Raw genomic sequence first — 17,904 nt, 5'->3', positions numbered from 1 at the left:
GCACAGGGTGCATATGACTCGGGCGAGAATGAATGGGTTCTTTCAGGGGGTAGCAGATGTGTGTGAGAGGTGTGGGCGGGGGGGCCAGTGAATCATGCGGACATGTTTTGGGGTTGCAAAAAATTGGGAAGATGTTCGTGGTCTTAGCCAGGATAGTGGAGCAGGAGGTGTACCTGGACCTTTTGGTGGCGATATTTGGGGTTACAGAGAAGCCGGAGCTCATGGAGAGGAGTTAGGCCGATGTCGTGGACTTCGCCTCTCTGATTGCACAGAACCGAATTTGGTGGAGTGGCAGTCGGCATCGCCACTGGGAGTAGCGGCTTGGTTGGGTGACCTGCACGTCTTCCTGCAATTGGAGAAGATAAAGAATGAATTAAGGGGCTCTTCAGAGGGGTTTGAGGAAAGGTGGGGGATGTTTGTGATCATGTTTGAGGGGCTGTTCGTCATGGGGGAGGGGAGGGGTGAAAAAGGGGAAAAGTCTGTACAGACTGTGTAGTTGATTGTTGGGAAGCATGTTTCCCAGGGTGTTTGTTTGCTGTATCCTGTTTTGATACATGTTTGTAATAAAATACATTTTTTTTAAACTATGCCTGCTGAAACCAAGCATATAACATATATAAACATATAGTAAACATGAAAACATATATTGTGGAATGGACTATATTAAGAATTAGTCTATCTTATTAGAAAGATAATAAGCGTCAATTTAAGGTGTTACATTTGGCTTACTGGGAGCACTCTCTCTTCCCAGTCAGGTAGTCCAGGCTTCACGTCCCACTCGAGAACTTGAACACTGACCTTTCAGTGTAATATTGAGGAAATGCTGATCTATTAAAAGGTAGTGTTTTTCAGACAAGATGTTTAAACAAGGTCCCTCTCTGGTCGACGTAGAAAATCTTATCACATTATTCAAAGAACAGGGGAATTATTTTGGTATTGTAGCAAACATTTATCCCTCAATTAACACCACCAAAACAGGTTATCTGGCTATTTACCTAATTGCTGTTTTTGGGGCTATGCTTTGTGCATATTAAATGCCTTGTCTTCCTACATCACAAGAGATTCATGGTCTTTACTGGGTATGAAGAGCAGTGAGACAAAGAACAATACAGCACAGGAACAGGCTCTTCGGCCCTCCAAGCCTGCGCCGATCACGTGTGCTATCTAGACCAACCGCCTGTATCCTTCTATACCCCGTCTGTTCATGTGCCTATCCAGATAAGTCTTAGAGGTTGCTAACGTACCTGCCTCAACCACCTCGCTTGGCAGTGCATTCCAGGCCACCACCACCCTCTGTGTAAAAACTTCCCGCGCACATCTCCACTGAACCTTTCCCCCCTCACCTTGAACTTGTGCCCCCTTGTAATTGTCATTTCCGCCCTGGGAAAAAGCCTCCAGCTGTTCACCCCATCTGTACCCCTAATAATTTTATAAACTTCTATCAGGTTGACGAATGTGATATAAAATAGTTACTTTAGAGATATTAGTTAATGTAATGTAGAAATAAGCCACTTTGATTCTGGAAGGTAGAGACAAAGGGATTTGAGACCGCATGGAAAAAGCAGGAAGAGGTGTCTCTATGAGAGTGATGCTGCATTGATAGGGGCCGGAGAAAGGGATTGGAAGTGAGCCAATCAGAATAGATCAAACAAGTCAGGAGGGACATAGGATGACCTATGGGTGTCGAGTATGTGAAACTTGATGCCATTTGAATGTATGAGTACTGATCTCTTTGTCTGGGACCTTCACTTAGTTCCCGGGACTGCAGACAGCAACATGTTTTCTGTATCACTGTGGACTAGGTAGCTTGCAAGCTGAAAAAAATAACTTCTTTTTATTTGCAAATCCATCTCGACTTTTATTGAGGCCAGACTGACGGAGAAAGAAATTTGGGATTCAACATTTGGTGCCGAAACCCGGGATTTCTCAGGGCGATCCTGATCCAACTGCGAAATCAGAATTAGACTGATTATGAACAGGAGGATGGGGAACAAAGGGCCCTCAATGTAGAACTGGAAAACGACCGCGCATTGATTGTTCCCCTCTTCTTATCGTCAGATTAGTCTGGTCACTCGCGGTTGGCACAGAAAGACCGCCTCGACGAAATCACAGGTCAGTCTGGGGATTAGCATTTTAACTGATGGGATTTCATAGAGTTAATTCGGCTGGGGTAGGCTGTATTGTTGATGTGACATTTAAAATATAAATGGTTCAACTTCATTTGTGAGTTAATTCGGCTGCGGGAGGCTGTATTGTTGATGTGACATTTAAAATATAAATGGTTCAACTTTATTTGTGAGTTAATTCGGTTGGGTTACGTTATGAGAGGTCGATGTGACATTTGAAATTGAAAATGGTTCACCTCTATGTGTGTGTGTGTTAAAAATACAGTTGATTAAGCTAATATTTTCTCTTTGGACTGTAGTGGCGAAAAACGCAGTTCCGAGGACTAGTTGAGATTATGGGGAATTCCTTGGATAGCACAAATGATCCAGGCATGCCACTGCAAATATTATGTGATAAGTATCCGGACAAAGCGAAGGATTTTAGAAAATTGTCAGCACAGTTAAGAACTAAAATGGGAGATGAATGGCCACTAGGGGGAACCAAAGACCTAGAAATGGTTAAGAAAATCCAGGGACAAATTTGGAGAAAAAATCAAGGTATGAAAGCTAAAGAATTAATTGGATTATGGAGGCAATATTGTCAAGAGGAAAAAGATAAGATTAAGTTGTCCAGCTGGCAGGATAATGCCCTTAAAATGGGGATTCCAATTAGTGAACAGGGTAACCTAAAAACATTACAGATCTTGAAAAAGGAATGTGCATTTAAAAAAAGAGCAAATAGAGACAGGAAGGACCCGGGTCACACAAGAGATGAGCTCCGTAGTTCAATGGCTGGCCTTGAATTGACAGAAGAAGAAAAATTCAATAATTTGGAAAAGTCAGTAAAAGTTCCGTCTGCACCCATAGCATGGTCTGCGCTCATTCCAGAACCACCAGAGTACAATAATATATACCCAGTCATTGCTCCCCAGATTTCAAATATGCCAGAAACTCAAGCCCTTTTGGGTGATAGTGTGGGTCCTGATTTACCAACTTCACAACCGGAAGAGCAAAAGGAACTCTGCCCCACAAGCCCAGTTAGCTCTAGGACAAGATCTCGGACAGCGAGAGAGGGGCTTGACGCTCACCAGAAACAATTAAGCATATCACCTAAGTCTCCCCAAACTAAGGAGAAACCTCAAGATTCGGGAACAAAGGAAGCTGAAACAACTTCTTTTGAAGAGAAAGAACTCCCCCTAGTGACAGGGAGAGACGTTAAAGTCTTGGAACAACCAGGGGAAATAGCTAGAGTGCCCCCTGGTGACATTCGGAGACAGTTACCGATTAGGAAGATGCGAAACCCCGACCCAGTGACTGCGGGAGCGAACCCCACGATAGACGTTTACTTCCCATGGACACCCAGTGAGATGATGGCTATTATGGCTACAATCCCAGATAGAAAAAAATCTCCTGCTGCCTTCGTGGATTCCTTGAGAACTACCATCTCAATTTATCAAGCTGATTCAAGGGACCTCTGGGCCCTAGTCCAGCAGATTTTAACCCCAGCAGAGTACCGCAATTATCTTAACCACCTGAATTATGCTAGTCATGCCGCACTCCAGCAGGCCTATGCGTTAGACGACGATAGAAGGACACAGATCTTGAATGCGTTGAATAGCACATTTCAAAGGCCCATAAATCTTTCTGTTATCTTAGACCTAAAACCTAAGAAGACTGAAGAGCCAGAGGAATTTCTGGAGCGTTTTAATGAAATCTACCGGGGGCAGTCAGGCGATTTGCTGTATCAAAATGGTCAGAATTCCCCTCAATACTGTGCTATGTTAATGCATTGCCTACCACCTTCTGTGGTTACTGCTGTGAAATGTAATAACATGAATTGGACAGAGAACGACCCTTCCCAGATGGCAAGGGCAGTCAGATTTTACTGGAAGGAGGGTGTAGGCCAAGAAGGAGACTCAGTTACAAAGGTTAAGACTGAGTATGTAATGAAAAAGGATGATCTGCGACCCCAACAAGCGGCAGAAATGGTAGTTTACCAGCAGGAGCCCCAATATAGTGACTTTGGGTGCGTGGATCAGCGAAGAGGAGGATACCAAACCCACCCAAAGGGACCCTCACCCCATTTTTATGGCCCACCGAACGAATCAACAGCTCTACAACCGCAGCCCCCTCTGAGGGGCCATTGGTCTACTGGAAGAAGAGGACGGGGCAGAAATAGAGGGAGCAATGCATGTTTTAATTGCGGCCGTGTAGATCACTGGCAACAGGAATGCCCCTTTAAAAGACAGGCAGTAGAAGGAGATTATCCGACCCAAAGGAGAGGGTACCCACCAAGGGGAGGACAGATGAGATACACTGACTTCTCCCAGGAAAACCCTTTCCCAACACAGGATTGACTAGCTAATTTAGCCATAAGGACTCTCCAACCGGACAGGGAACCTATTATCTCTCTGCAGATAGGAGATCAACATCACTCATTTGTAATCGACACCGGGGCAGCCATGTCTTCTGTGCAATCAGCACTTAAATTACCATTATCCGACCACACGCAGCAATTGTCAGGGTTCCAAGGACAGGTGTGTGAGTATCCTATTTCTGAACCTGTGACAGTCACTTACGAGAATAAGTCTGAAGAGCATCAGTTTGTAGTGACTACTGGATTGGACTGTAACTTGTTGGCCCGAGATTTACTGTGTATCTTCCAGCTACAGCTAGAATGCGGAGATGAGGGGGTAACGGTTACATCATGGAGGATGAGACAACAGTGCTATATTTCTATCACCCCCCAGTGGTGGACGTTAGACGTTGAACAGTCACTGCATCACGTTACCCTGGCCTATGACACAACTGACGAAACAGGGAGTTGGAGGACAAATACCGGCCATTACTTGAGACCGAATGGCCAGTCAAGGTTACAGCCACAGTCACGGGAAAAGAAGGTACAGCCAGTACCATGCCAGGGATATGGGGCGAATGGTCAGGAGGGCAGTGGATCATTCGGATCCAACAGACTACGCACTTCAAGTCATGCCGGATGGCACTACCATAAAATATTTTGAGGTCCCTGAAACGATTAACACTCGACTGCAGCATCACAGGGGACATGATGTGTTGGAATATGTCAATCCACAGGTCTGGGCGGAATATCCATCACAAGTGGGAAAGACAAATGTTACACCTATCAAGGTGATGATTAAGGATCATGTAAAGCTACCTTCCATTCGGCAATACCCCCTGAAATCTCAAGCTGCTCCATCAATAGATAAATTAATTCAAGAACTGTTGAAACAGGGTATTTTGGTCCCTTGCCAATCAGAATGTAACACCCCCATACTTGCTGTGCCTAAACCAGCCAAACCAGACCAGTACCGATTAGTACAGGATTTACGTTCAATTAATGCCATCGCACAGCCGTTACATGCTCTCGTCCCTAACCCTGCCCAAATACTGGCTCAAATTCCAGCTCAAGCCCGGGTCTTCGCCGTAATTGACCTTCAGCACGCCTTCTTTGCCCTCCCACTTGCGACTGAAGGTCAATATTTGTTTGCCTTCACTTACAATGGACAGCAGTATACCTGGACCCGACTGCCACAGGGGTTCGTCAATTCACCTACACTCTTCTCCAGATGTCTGCAGACCCAACTCCAGGCCTTGACATTGGAGCATGGTTCCACTCTGGTGCAGTATGTAGATGACATATTGGTGGCAAGTCCTGACAAGCCCAGTAATAGGGATGATGTGATCCAATTATTGAACCACCTATCCTCGTTGGGTTATGTTGTTTCACAAGCAAAGGTCTTGGTGGCTCAGAGAAAAGTTAAGTTCTTAGGAGTTTTACTTACAGCCACAGAAAGAAGTCTCGAACCCAGTAGGATTGAACCAATATGCCAATTCCCCGCCCCTACAATAGCCAAGGAGGTTCGTCATTGGCTGGGTATGGTGAATTATTGTCGGCAGTGGATACCAAACATCGCTGTCTATACAAAGCTGTTGACGCCTTACACGAGTAAAGAGGGAAACTTTATTCTCACCACCGAGGCACTCGAGGCCTTCCGTTGCCTGAAGCAGGCCTTGCTACAAGCACCGGCCCTCGGTAGGCCCCTATACGACCGACCATTCCAGATATACTGTACTGTTCTGGAAGGATGTTCAACAGCGGTACTCACCCAGCAACATGGGGACAAGCACCGGCCCGTAGCATATTACTCTTCCAAACTCGACCCAGTGGCGTTGGGCCACCCTGTTTGCACCCAGATCTTGGCAGCGATATACAATAGTTTGCAGGCTGCTGCCAACATCACTCTCCAACAGGATATTACGGTGTATAGCTCCCACTCGGTAATCGCACTATTGGGGCAACTGCAGACTCAGCATCTTACCGCAGCTCGTCAGAATAGGTATGAGATATACCTTTTGAACAATCCACGTCTGACATTTAAATACTGTATCACGATCAATCCAGCCTGTTTTCTTAGCGGTCCCCCTGTCCATGAGGACGCGCCTGGTCACGACTGTTTAGCCTTGATTCAGGAAACTACAACAATAAGGGACGATCTGAGTGATATTCCGTTAGAACAACCTGACATGATTATGTATGTTGATGGCAGTGCATTAGTAAGCCCCACTGGCCGGAGACTGTCCGGTTATGCAATCATAGATCAGGATGGTCTGATTCTAGGAGCGGCAGCTTTCCAGACCCCTTACTCAGCACAACAAGCCGAACTTTTTGCCCTCACCCGTGCATGTATACTTGGGGGAGATCGCCGGGTAAATATCTACACTGACTCCCGATATGCTTTTGGGGTAGTTCATGACTTCGGACAACTCTGGAAGGATAGGGGATTCCCTACCTCGGCAGGCACAGAAATATCCAACCGGGGTTTAGTTAATGACCTACTGCAGGCCCTCCTTATGCCCGCGCAGATTTCCGTTATTAAATGCGCTGCCCACACGAATGGTACAACCCCAGTTGACGTTGGTAATGAACGAGCAGATTGTGCAGCGCGAACAGCCGTGCAAATTCAGCAAGTGATGGTGCCTAAGATGTTAAGTCAGACTAAACGATCTACTATAAATATGTCTGCTTCTGACAAGTCAATGCCAACCATCCAAGGCGTCATAAGGTTACAGGAGGACGCTCCTGAGAGTGATAAACAAATGTGGAAACGGTTAGGTTGTACATATGATTCTGTTTCCTCTTTATGGACCACGCCTGCACATCAGACTTGTATGTCTGATGTGCTGGCTTTATGGGTCATTGAATGTGTACACTTTGCAACTCATTGTGGGGCTCGAGGGACTAGTGATTTGTTGCTGGACACTTGGTGGCACCCTAAAATGCAGTGGTTGGCCCAAAGTATCAGTAATCGGTGTTTGATTTGTCAGCAATATAACACCGGAAAAGGTATCCCTTGTGGGAAGGGGCAAACTCCGTTGCCCAGTGGTCCCTTTGAGACGCTCCAAATGGATTACATTGAGTTGGAAAGGTGTCAATGTTACAAATATGTTTTGGTCATTGTGGATGTGTTCAGCAGATGGGTCGAGGCGTATCCGACTATCGATAATAAAGCTGCTACTGTGGTTAAAGTCTTGATGAGGGAAATCATTCCCCGGTACGGTATACCAGCTCAGTTAAGTTCTGATAATGGGCCTCATTTTATTGGACAAATTAACAAGGAGTTTTGCTCCCAGTTGGGCATACGCCAGCAGTTACACTGTGCTTACAGACCGCAGGCGGCCGGGTTGGTTGAGAGACACAATCAGACCCTCAAAACTAAATTGGCTAAATTAAGAGCAGACACGGGACTGACATGGCTTAAGTTGCTCCCCGTTGCCCTCTTCCAGCTGCGGGTTACACCTGCGGGACCGGCCCGGCTCTCTCCCGCCGAGATTCTTTATGGCAGGCCTCTTAGAACTCCCTGGAGCCTGCAGGTTCCCAGACTGGTTCAGTTTCATCAGATGACTGAAGAAATGACCACCTATGTTCTAGCCCTCACGCAAGTGCTCAAGGAACTCCATGGCCAGGTCCGCGCGGCTCACCAGCCATTGCCCCCAGTACCTAGCTCACTTTCAGTCCAGCCCGGTAGTTATGTCATGGTCAAAAATTGGACTAGGAAGGGGTCGGAGCCGCGATGGGTCGGGCCCTTCCAAGTTCTCCTTACCACCCCCACAGCAGTTAAAGTGGAGGGGCGAAGTGCTTGGGTCCACCTACATCACTGTAAATTGAGTCCATCTCCACTACTGTAAAAGGTCAGATACTAACCTGCCTCCCTTCTCCAGTGCTATTTTACAGGTGTGGAGCATGATGGAGTGGCTACGCATCGTCTGTCTGATATTTGGCCTCACTTCGCTTGGCGTGTTATTGGCGATGGACATGGAAAAGGGGAATATTATGTATCTGTGTAGCCCCAACCAATCTACAAGGATACATCACCTATGCAAAGGTGATGTTCTTCGCTGCCCCCATATACGAGGACATGGTATCGACTCATGGAAGGTCATCAAAGTTAAGGAGAATGCAGGAGTCATGAAGCAGTTGCACCGGTCCCGGCGATGGGAAGGGAACATTATATGGACATTGCCTTGTTTTTGGAATACATGTAAATTTGATTTTGGATGTGTTAAGAGTGGTACAATAAAGGTAAAATCAGGCTGTCAGAAGAGTGTAGGAAGAGGCTATGAGAAAGAGAAAGGGACTAGAGAGAGGACGGGGCGTATGAGAAGGGAAGTACAGCTAGAACGTAGGTTACCGGGAGATACACTTAAGTTAATTAAAGGCCAAACTGAGGAAAACCCGGGTAGTATGAATCTCTTCTACCAGATTTACCACCGCCTGTATGGCCAGGGACGGGTTGTCTGCTACCCAAACCCCGCAGCGGTGTCTAGGTTATTTTCTGTTTCACCGCTTTGGGGCACTCCCCAAACGGTGGTTGATTGTCAGCATTCCGAATCACTGCCCGATCAGGTCACTCTTCCTTACGATCCGGGTTCAGCACCACCGGCTATTTGCCTTCCCCTTCCTCGGGATAATTCCCATTCACAGTACGATAGGCTGCGACGGTGGAGGGCGTACATACCTAGCCACTTCACTCCCAATAGGGATTCCTGGTCGTACGAGAATTGCTTCAGCAGTGACGGATATGGCTGTTTGCTGGTAGAGGTGGACACAAATATAACATGTCTGTTTCCCACCTGTACGGACAGGAGGTGCCATATCACCCAGGCGTCTGGCCAATGCGTTTGTTACAACACCACTTGCGTTCCATTGAACGCCGGCCTCCAGCTCCTCTGTGGCTGGGCGAATGTCTCTCATATCACTGTTGGGACTAGGGCTTTCCGCATTGCTGGGCGGCCCGAATGGGCATTTCAAAGTTGGATAAACTGGGCTACTGGGGGGTCCTTACGCAACCGATATGCTGATTGTGATGCTAGCCTGCACACGGAACAAGGATACTACTTTTTATTTAATGGTACAGCGACCAACGTTTTGTCACCCCCATTTCCCCACCGAATTGCTATAGGGACTCTAGTCCCTACCACAGTCCCCTGCCCTTCGGCGTGGAACCTGCATAATCAGTTAGCACGCCGGGCAGTCTCTGCTGAATTTTGCGAGAACTGGAAAAAACCTCAGGTTCTTGCACCCAACCGGGGCCACTCAGCCGGGTGGGGCATTCTGAGCGTATTGACACTGGGAGGTGTGGGGGGTTCCTTGGCTGTCAGTGATCGGAATTATTTTATTTGTGGCCTTACCATCTTGGGAAATGAAACCTTGGGAGCCCTCGGGGCAATAACCAAGGAGTTGTCTCAGCTACGGTTGTTTGCAATGCAGAACCGGTATGCTCTTGACTATCTTCTGGCCCGTGAGGGTGGGGTATGCGCCATAGTACAGGGCAAGTGTATCATGGGAGTTCAGGACTTGACCGCTAACATCACTAAATTTATGGATCGCATACGGGATCACTTGGACGGGATGCAGGATCCTGGCTCTTGGGGTAACTGGGGATTTGGAGGATGGAAGGACTGGTTGATAAATATGGCCATGTATCTAGTGGTAGCTATTGGCTGCATCTTTGTGGGCCTGGCCATCCTTAAATGTGTGATCGGTAGAATGCGGGGTGCACTGGATCAGATCACCGCCCCAATCACCGCCCAAAAAAATTTAACTGTTAAAATCCATGAGGGTGAAGCAGATGAAGGGGGGCTAAGACAGGAATTGGAAATGCAGCGACGGATCTTTTTAGATGAGGAACCGTAGCTATGGATTGGATAGTTCGGTTATCATGGAATGATAAAAGGAGGGAATGACGAATGTGATATAAAATAGTTACTTTAGAGATATTAGTTAATGTAATGTAGAAATAAGCCACTTTGATTCTGGAAGGTAGAGACAAAGGGATTTGAGACCGCATGGAAAAAGCAGGAAGAGGTGTGTCTATGAGAGTGATGCTGCATTGATAGGGGCCGGAGAAAGGGATTGGAAGTGAGCCAATCAGAATAGATCAAACAAGTCAGGAGGGACATAGGATGACCTATGGGTGTCGAGTATGTGAAACTTGATGCCATTTGAATGTATGAGTACTGATTTCTTTGTCTGGGACCTTCACTTAGTTCCCGGGACTGCAGACAGCAACATGTTGTCTGTATCACTGTGGACTAGGTAGCTTGCAAGCTGAATAAAATAACTTCTTTTTATTTGCAAATCCATCTCGACTTTTATTGAGGCCAGACTGACGGAGAAAGAAATTTGGGATTCAACAAGGTCACCCCTCAGCCTCCTTCTCTCTAGGAAGAACAATCCCAGTTTATTCAATCTCTCCTCATAGCTAATACCCTCCATACCTGGTAAACCTTTTCTGTACTCTCTCCAAAGCCTCCACGTCCTTCTGGTAGTGTGGTGACCAGAATTGGACACAGTATTCCAAATGTGGCCGAACCAACGTTCTATATAGTTGTAACATAATTTTCGAGCATTTATACTCGCTACTTCGTCCTATGAAGGCAAGCATGCCATATGCTTTCTTTACCACCATTTGCACCTGTGCTGCCATTTTTAAGGATCTGTGGACCTTCACACCCAGATCTCTGTGTCTCTATGCTCCTGATGGTACTGCCATTTATTTTATAGCTCCCACCTGAAATTGGATCTACCAAAATGCATCACCTCGCATTTGTCCGGATTAAATTCCATTTGCCATTTCTCGGCCCAATTTTGCTGTCTATCTATATCCTGTTGTATTCTCTGACAATCTTCATCACTATCCGCAACTCCTGCAATCTTAGTTTCATCCGCAAACTTGCTAATCAGACCCACTATGTTTTCTTCCAAGTCATTTATATATATTATAAAGAGCAGAGGTCCCAGAACGGATCCCTGCGGAACACTATTAGTTACAGACCTCCATTCGGAAAAACATCCTTCCACTGCTACACTCTTGTCTTCTCTGGCCAAGCCAGTTGTGGATCCATCCAGCTAGTTCACCCAAGACCCCATGTGATCTAATCTTTTGCATCAGCCTGCCATGAGGGACCTTATCAAATGCTTTCCTCGTCCATATAGACAACATCCACAGCCTTTCCCATGTCAATCATTTTTGTCACCTCCTCAAAGAATTCAATCAAATTAGTGAGACATGACCTCCCTCGTATAAAACCATGCTGTCTGTCGTTAATAAGACCATTCAATTCCAAATGTGCATAGATCTTATCCCTGAGAATCTTTTCCAACAATTTCACTATCACTGACGTCAAGCTCACTGGCCTATAATTATTTGGAATATCCTTGCAACCCTTCTTAAATAATGGTACAACATTGGCTATCCTCCAATCCTCTGGGATCTCACCTGTGGCCAATGAAGACACAAAGATTTCTGTCAGAGGCCCAGCAATTTCATCTCTTGCCTTCCTCAGTAATCTGGGATAGATGGCATCTGGCCCTGGGGATTTGTCTACCTTAATGCTTTTTAACACACCGAACACTTCCTCCCTCGTAATAACGATCTGTTCTAAAGTGTTTACACATCCCTCTGAGACACCGCCAATCAGCATGTCCCTCTCCTTTGTGAATGCTGATAAGCCATGACCTGCTGGGTCATGGCATGCTCTAACGCAGTTTGCCAAAGTGAAAAGAAAATTACATTTTCTTGATAGGATTTCTGAATACGGATGAATATTCAAAACACCAGGATTTGAAATGAAAGCCAATATTAATAAATAGCTGCAGGATTTCCATTATGATACTTTCCGAATTGGGTGTTACCTTTGCATTTGCCGTATCAAAAATTGTCTCCACCAGGAGTAGGTCAATACCACCATCGAGTAAGCCTCTGGCCTGTTCTTCATAAGCTTCAACCAACTCTTCAAATGCTGTAAAACAAATTTATTGATAGTGAAACTCCATGGAACAGCTAGGCTGTTTAGGAGCAAAATGCGGGAGCATATTTTCCACAGAAAGGGGTGTAAATTTGGAATTCTCTCCCCAAAAAAGTCTAGGTACAGGAAGAGTTGAAGTTTAAAAGACTAAAAGAGATAGATTTGTGTTAGCTGAGACTATCAAAAGGATACGAGGTAAAAAGAGTTGAGATGCAGATCAGCTATGAATGGTGGATTAGAATCAAGTGATTGAATGGACTACTGCTTTTATTCCTGTGATGTGCAGGATGTGATCAGAAAATTTCAGTACATGTAGCTGGTAAAGTTTGAAAATAAATGCACAACTTAGTACCTACAGTCCACTTATTGATTCCTCAACAAAAAGCTGTCCAACTCTTGCAAGAATTCTAAGCATCCAATACTTACTGTAAACTTATTCATTTATTCCTCTTCTGAGTTCCATCCTATGCTCCTCATTATCACTCTGAGTGATAATAAACAGTTCCTCAAGCTTCAATTTATCTCCACCTTAAAAGATCTTCAATATGGTCCCCTCTCAGTCTTCTCTATTTTAAGTAATTAGATTCTGCAGCCTTTCCATGTAGCTCAGGAGTTTGATTCTAGGTTTGTGATGTGCAGCTCTTTGCTGATTGTATTCAGGTCAAATTATGTCTTTATTATTGTATGGCAACATGGTACTAGATATATCCTATAAACAGCTATGAAGCACATAAGAAATAAGAGCAAACCACATGGTCCCTCAAACCTGCTCCGCCATTTAATGCTAAGATTCTACCATAATTCCACTTTTATATCCACTCTCTGTATCACTGGACTCCCTGAGAAATATGTCTATCCCAATTTAAATACTCAATAATGGAGCATCAACAAGGCAGGCAATTCCAAAGATTCACAACCTTTATCTCAGACCGAAATGGCTAACCCCTTATCCCAATACTGTACCTCGGTATTCTAGATTCTCTAGCCAGGGGAAACAACCTCACAATGGTCAAGCCCCTTCAAAATATTGTATGTTTCTATCAAATGACCTTTCAAGTTACCATCCTAACACATCATTTAGCACAAAAGTTTACAATATGTAATATACAACAGCAATTAAGTTAGTATCTCTGAAACATTTTAGGAACAAACAAAACAGCCTATGAGAACCTATTGTTAGTAAACAGGGCGGCATGGTAGCACATGGGCGGCATAGCAGCACATAGGCGGCAGGATAGCACAGTGCATAGCACTGTCGCTTCACAGCTTCAGGGTTCCATGTTCGATTCCCAGCTTGGGTCACAGTCTGTGCAGAGTCTGCATGTTCTCCTAGTGTCTGCGTGGGTTTCGTCCGGGTGCTCCAGTTTCCTCCCACAGTCCAAACCTGTGCAGGTTGGGTGGATTGGCCATACTAAATTGTCCTTAGTGTCCAAAAGGGTTGGGTGGGGTTGCTGGGTTACGGGTATGGAGTGGAGGTGTGAGTTTAAGTGGATTGCTTTTTCCAGGGGCTGGTGCAAACTAGATGGGCCAAATGGCCTCCTTCTGCACTGTAAATTCTATGTCTATTCTATCAGCAACTTATTATCTCATAAGTTAAGTAATGTGGAATGTGAATTTTTGGTATATCACTGCTTTTATGTTGCGGGTGTCATAAAATCAAGATAACGATTATTGCATAGAAAGCTGTACAACTGGGAGCAGCCAATTCTGCAGCAGCATTTGCAGTTTTAAATATAATCATTAAAGCAGTTCCAATTTCTAGCGACCAATTTAATACTTTTAAACTGACAGTGGCAAATAACATTTACCCCACACAAATGCCAAACAATTACCTCTCTAACAAGAGAGGATCTAACCATTGTCCCATGACATTCAATGCCATTACCATCGCAGAATCCCCTGCTATCAACATCATTGGGTTACCATTGACCAGTAACTGAACTGGTCGAGTCATATAAATAGTGTGGCTACCAGGAAGGTCAAAGGCTAGGAATCCTGTGGCAAATAACTCACCAGCTGACTCCCCAAAGCCTGTCCATCACAAGTCACAAATGTGATGGAATACACTGCACTTGCCTGGATGAGTGCAGGGTCAACAACACTTAAGAAGCTCAACACCATCCAGGGCAAAGCAGTCCGCTTGATTGCTATCCCTTCCACAAACATTGGGTCACTGTCTGTGCGAGTCTGCACGTTCTCCCCATGTCTGCGTGGGTTTCCTCCGGGTGCTCTGGTTTCCTCCCATAGTCCAAAGATGCGCTTGTTAGGTGGATTGGCCAAGCTAAATTGCCCTTACTGTCCAAAAAGGTTGGGTGGGGTTACTGGGATAGGGTGGAGGTGTGGGGTTGGGTAGGGTGCTCTTTCCAAGGACCGGTGCAGACTCGATGGGCCGAATGGCCTCCTTCTGCACTGTAAATTCTATGATTCTAAGATGCACTGCAGGAAATCACCAAGGCAGCACTTCCAAACCCATGATCACTATCATCTAGAACAGGGTTTTTCAAAGTGCAGGTCACGACCCGCGGGTGAATAGCAGGCGGGTGTCAGAAGGGTCGCGGAACAATTGGTCACCCAGTTCCCGGGGTGGTCCTGATCTCAGGAGAAGCGCCCAACCTGACGCCCCTTCCAAGGCTTCTGTCAGTGCGGTAAATGTGAATTGCGGTAAAGCCCCAAAGGGCTAGAAACTTGGAGAATGTTATTGTCGTATAGCACCCTTTCACTCTCGGTGAAGTTATGGTGCTGAGCTGATATTTAGTCGGAGGTGGAGGTTAAAGAAAGCAGTCTCTTGCACCACTGACTCATTATGTCGGCTTAGACCCCCCACGGTATTGTCCCCCGTTAGCAGCATGTCATTGGGTTTCTGCTCGCACCTCATCAAGTCGCAGCGAGGCTTTTATCCTGCTGCGCTGCCCTGCAGCTGTGCATCCCGTCAAAAATTTTTCAATGTCAACTGAGCACCAACAGAATAATGGAAGCAGGAGGAAAGCAGCAAACATTAAACAAGAAATAACTGCTCACAGGGGCGACATCGGCTTTTTGTTTCCTTCATTCACAGCCGGGCAGCCAGAACAAGTGCGGAGTTCGCGCAAAGCCAAACGGGTGATACGTTGGGTGATATTTCAACAGTAGCTAAAGTTACACCAAAGAGTGGAAGAAATTGAAAGTAGAATGGTATTAAAACTTGTTTTGAAGTAAACATAATGGGAAAACTACTGTCTACTCGTGATGTGGCTAAATCACTTTTAGTTTTATGGCAATGGAAACTGGTACTGTTGAGTATGAACTCCTTCTGAAGTACTTGGCATTGTGGCCAAAAGCAATGTCTGAGCGAGCTGATTTTTATGTCATTATGCAAACTTGATTCAAAGTATTGGACGTTGGAGTTTCCAACCTCTTCATCAGTGGTTTTAGTAAGACCAATCATTGGAGAGAGGCTGTGATGCTTTTAGATTCAATCAAAAAAATGATTAACCCATCACCAAGGAATTAAGAAGATATCATTATTTCTGCACTCTGGCATAAAGGAGTAGAAACTGCTTGGAGGTTATTTAAATTAGCATTTTTTGATTGTGGCAAGTCATTTTGTGATAATCAATATGAAAATAAGATAATATGTGTCCTTTCTTACCGGAGAGACATTATCCTGGTGAACATTTAATGCACAGCATTCATTCATGGGTTGCGAGGTAAATATTTAGTAACAATGCCCTTTTTCAAAGTTCTGCACTGCAGGGATTTTATGATTCAATGCAAAGCCACTACAAGCTTTTACATAGAGAATGGCAACCACTGCCTCTTTTTAAAGTGGAAATAAATGAGGCTGTGTGAAATCTTCCAGTATGAAGCGGCAACAGAGAGCAATTCACGTGCCCAGCATGTACACTTGACGTCAAGCACTCTCCAGGTACGTGCTTTTGCCGCTAAATTACAGAGCAGTGTTGCTTCCATTTTCCAGCTGCAGGTAAGCAAGCCAAGTGAACTGTGAAGATGAATGGTTTTCTTAAAAGTAAGAGATGGCCAGAGACTCAAACAGGCAGTTTACCTATTGGACAAGATCTCACGGCAGAATTTGCTGGAGAGAGGGGCTGAGGAGAGCCCAGGGCAGGCCAGAGCAGTTTTAGTGTTAACGCTTTATAGAGCTCCAGCGCCTCAGGTTCACATCCTGCAAAGAAGAAACTTAACCCGGGAACAAAGCAGTATAAAGATAATTTCTTGAGATCTGGTTTTGTCAACTGTGCCAATGCAAATAAGGATGCAAAGTCCAAGTGTATTATATGCAGGTAGGTTCTGGCAAATGAGAAGGGAAGTTTCAGATTTTGAAAAAGAAATGGTGGGTGAAAAATTCCTTTTGAGGTTGGGATCCCAGAGTTAGTTATTAACTTGCAGCTGACTCCAAATGAAAGGATTACGCTGCTGTAGCTAACCTGTGATACCACATTAAAAACACGTCAAAAGCCCATGAGGCTTTCAGCATTCTGGTGTAGCATCTCCTAGGGGTATCCAGTGCTGAGTAAAACAAGCATTTTGTTGCTATTGTCCTTCATGAGGAACTACATGTGCGAGGTTGAATTTTCTGTTTTCATAAAGATGAAGACGGCACAAAGGAACTGGCTGAAGTCTGCACCTGATATGCACATTGCCTTCTCCTCCTTTGAACCTGATTCAAGTGAGATCAATCAGGCTCTGCTTTCGCATTAAAGGTAAGCAAATGTGACGGGTATCACAAAAGTCGGTCAACATGGGCCGTGAAGGTCAGCCAGCATGGATCCCGAAAGTCAGCCGGTTGCCAAAAGTGGGTCCCGGGAAGAAAAGTTTGAAAAACACTGATCTGGAAGAAGGACAAGAGCAGCAGATACCTGGGAACCCACCAACTGGAGGTTCCCCTCCAAGTCACTCACCATCATGGCTTCGAAATAGATCGCCGGTCCTTTACTGTCGCTGGATTAAAATCCTGAATTCCCTCCCTAACAGCACTGTGGATGCACCTGCACCTCAAGGACAGCAGAGGTTCAAGAAGGCAGCTCACCACTACCTTCTGAAAGGCAACAAATGCTGGCTTGGTCAGCGATGCCCACATCCTGTGAATGAATTAAAAAACTGTCCAAAATTTTTCACTAACATGGATACTATTTTCATACTTATATTTCTGTAGTCTGGTCTCTCCACAGATGGCGATACTGACAGTGTTTTGTTGGTTGGTCCCATTGCACCTGCCACAAATCTTCGGATACCTGTGACAAACGACATAGGTTAGTGGCACAATGCAAAATTTTACAAACAGGATACAACCCTAACAAAACACCTGTATAAAGGAACCCTGGGTGGGATTCTCCGTCCCGCCGCACCAGAACCACCTTGCCAGCCGGCCAATAGGATTTCCCAATGTGGGCTGCCCGACGGTTTCGGAAAATCTCCTGGCTGCTGGCGCAAAGGAGAATCCCAAAGCGGAGGATCCAGCCCCTATGTACAT

General features: G+C 45.4%; 1 protein-coding gene across 1 annotated transcript in view; it reads right to left on the bottom strand.

Moving 5' to 3' along the window:
- Positions 1 to 17,904, bottom strand: part of mtr (5-methyltetrahydrofolate-homocysteine methyltransferase) — a 216,812-nt gene that overhangs the window by 185,282 nt on the left and 13,626 nt on the right. The window contains exons 5-6 of the mRNA XM_072511770.1: positions 17,573 to 17,665; positions 12,322 to 12,428 (exon numbers count right to left, since the gene is read on the bottom strand). Coding sequence (XP_072367871.1) covers positions 12,322 to 12,428; positions 17,573 to 17,665 — 200 coding nt within the window. The remainder of the gene's footprint in view (positions 1 to 12,321; positions 12,429 to 17,572; positions 17,666 to 17,904) is intronic.

This window comes from Scyliorhinus torazame, chromosome 1 (assembly GCF_047496885.1).
Source record: "Scyliorhinus torazame isolate Kashiwa2021f chromosome 1, sScyTor2.1, whole genome shotgun sequence".
Classification (NCBI taxonomy): Eukaryota; Metazoa; Chordata; class Chondrichthyes; order Carcharhiniformes; family Scyliorhinidae; genus Scyliorhinus; species Scyliorhinus torazame.
The sequence above is the reverse complement of the archived record's forward strand: the minus strand, read 5'-3'. Positions and strand labels throughout refer to the sequence as shown.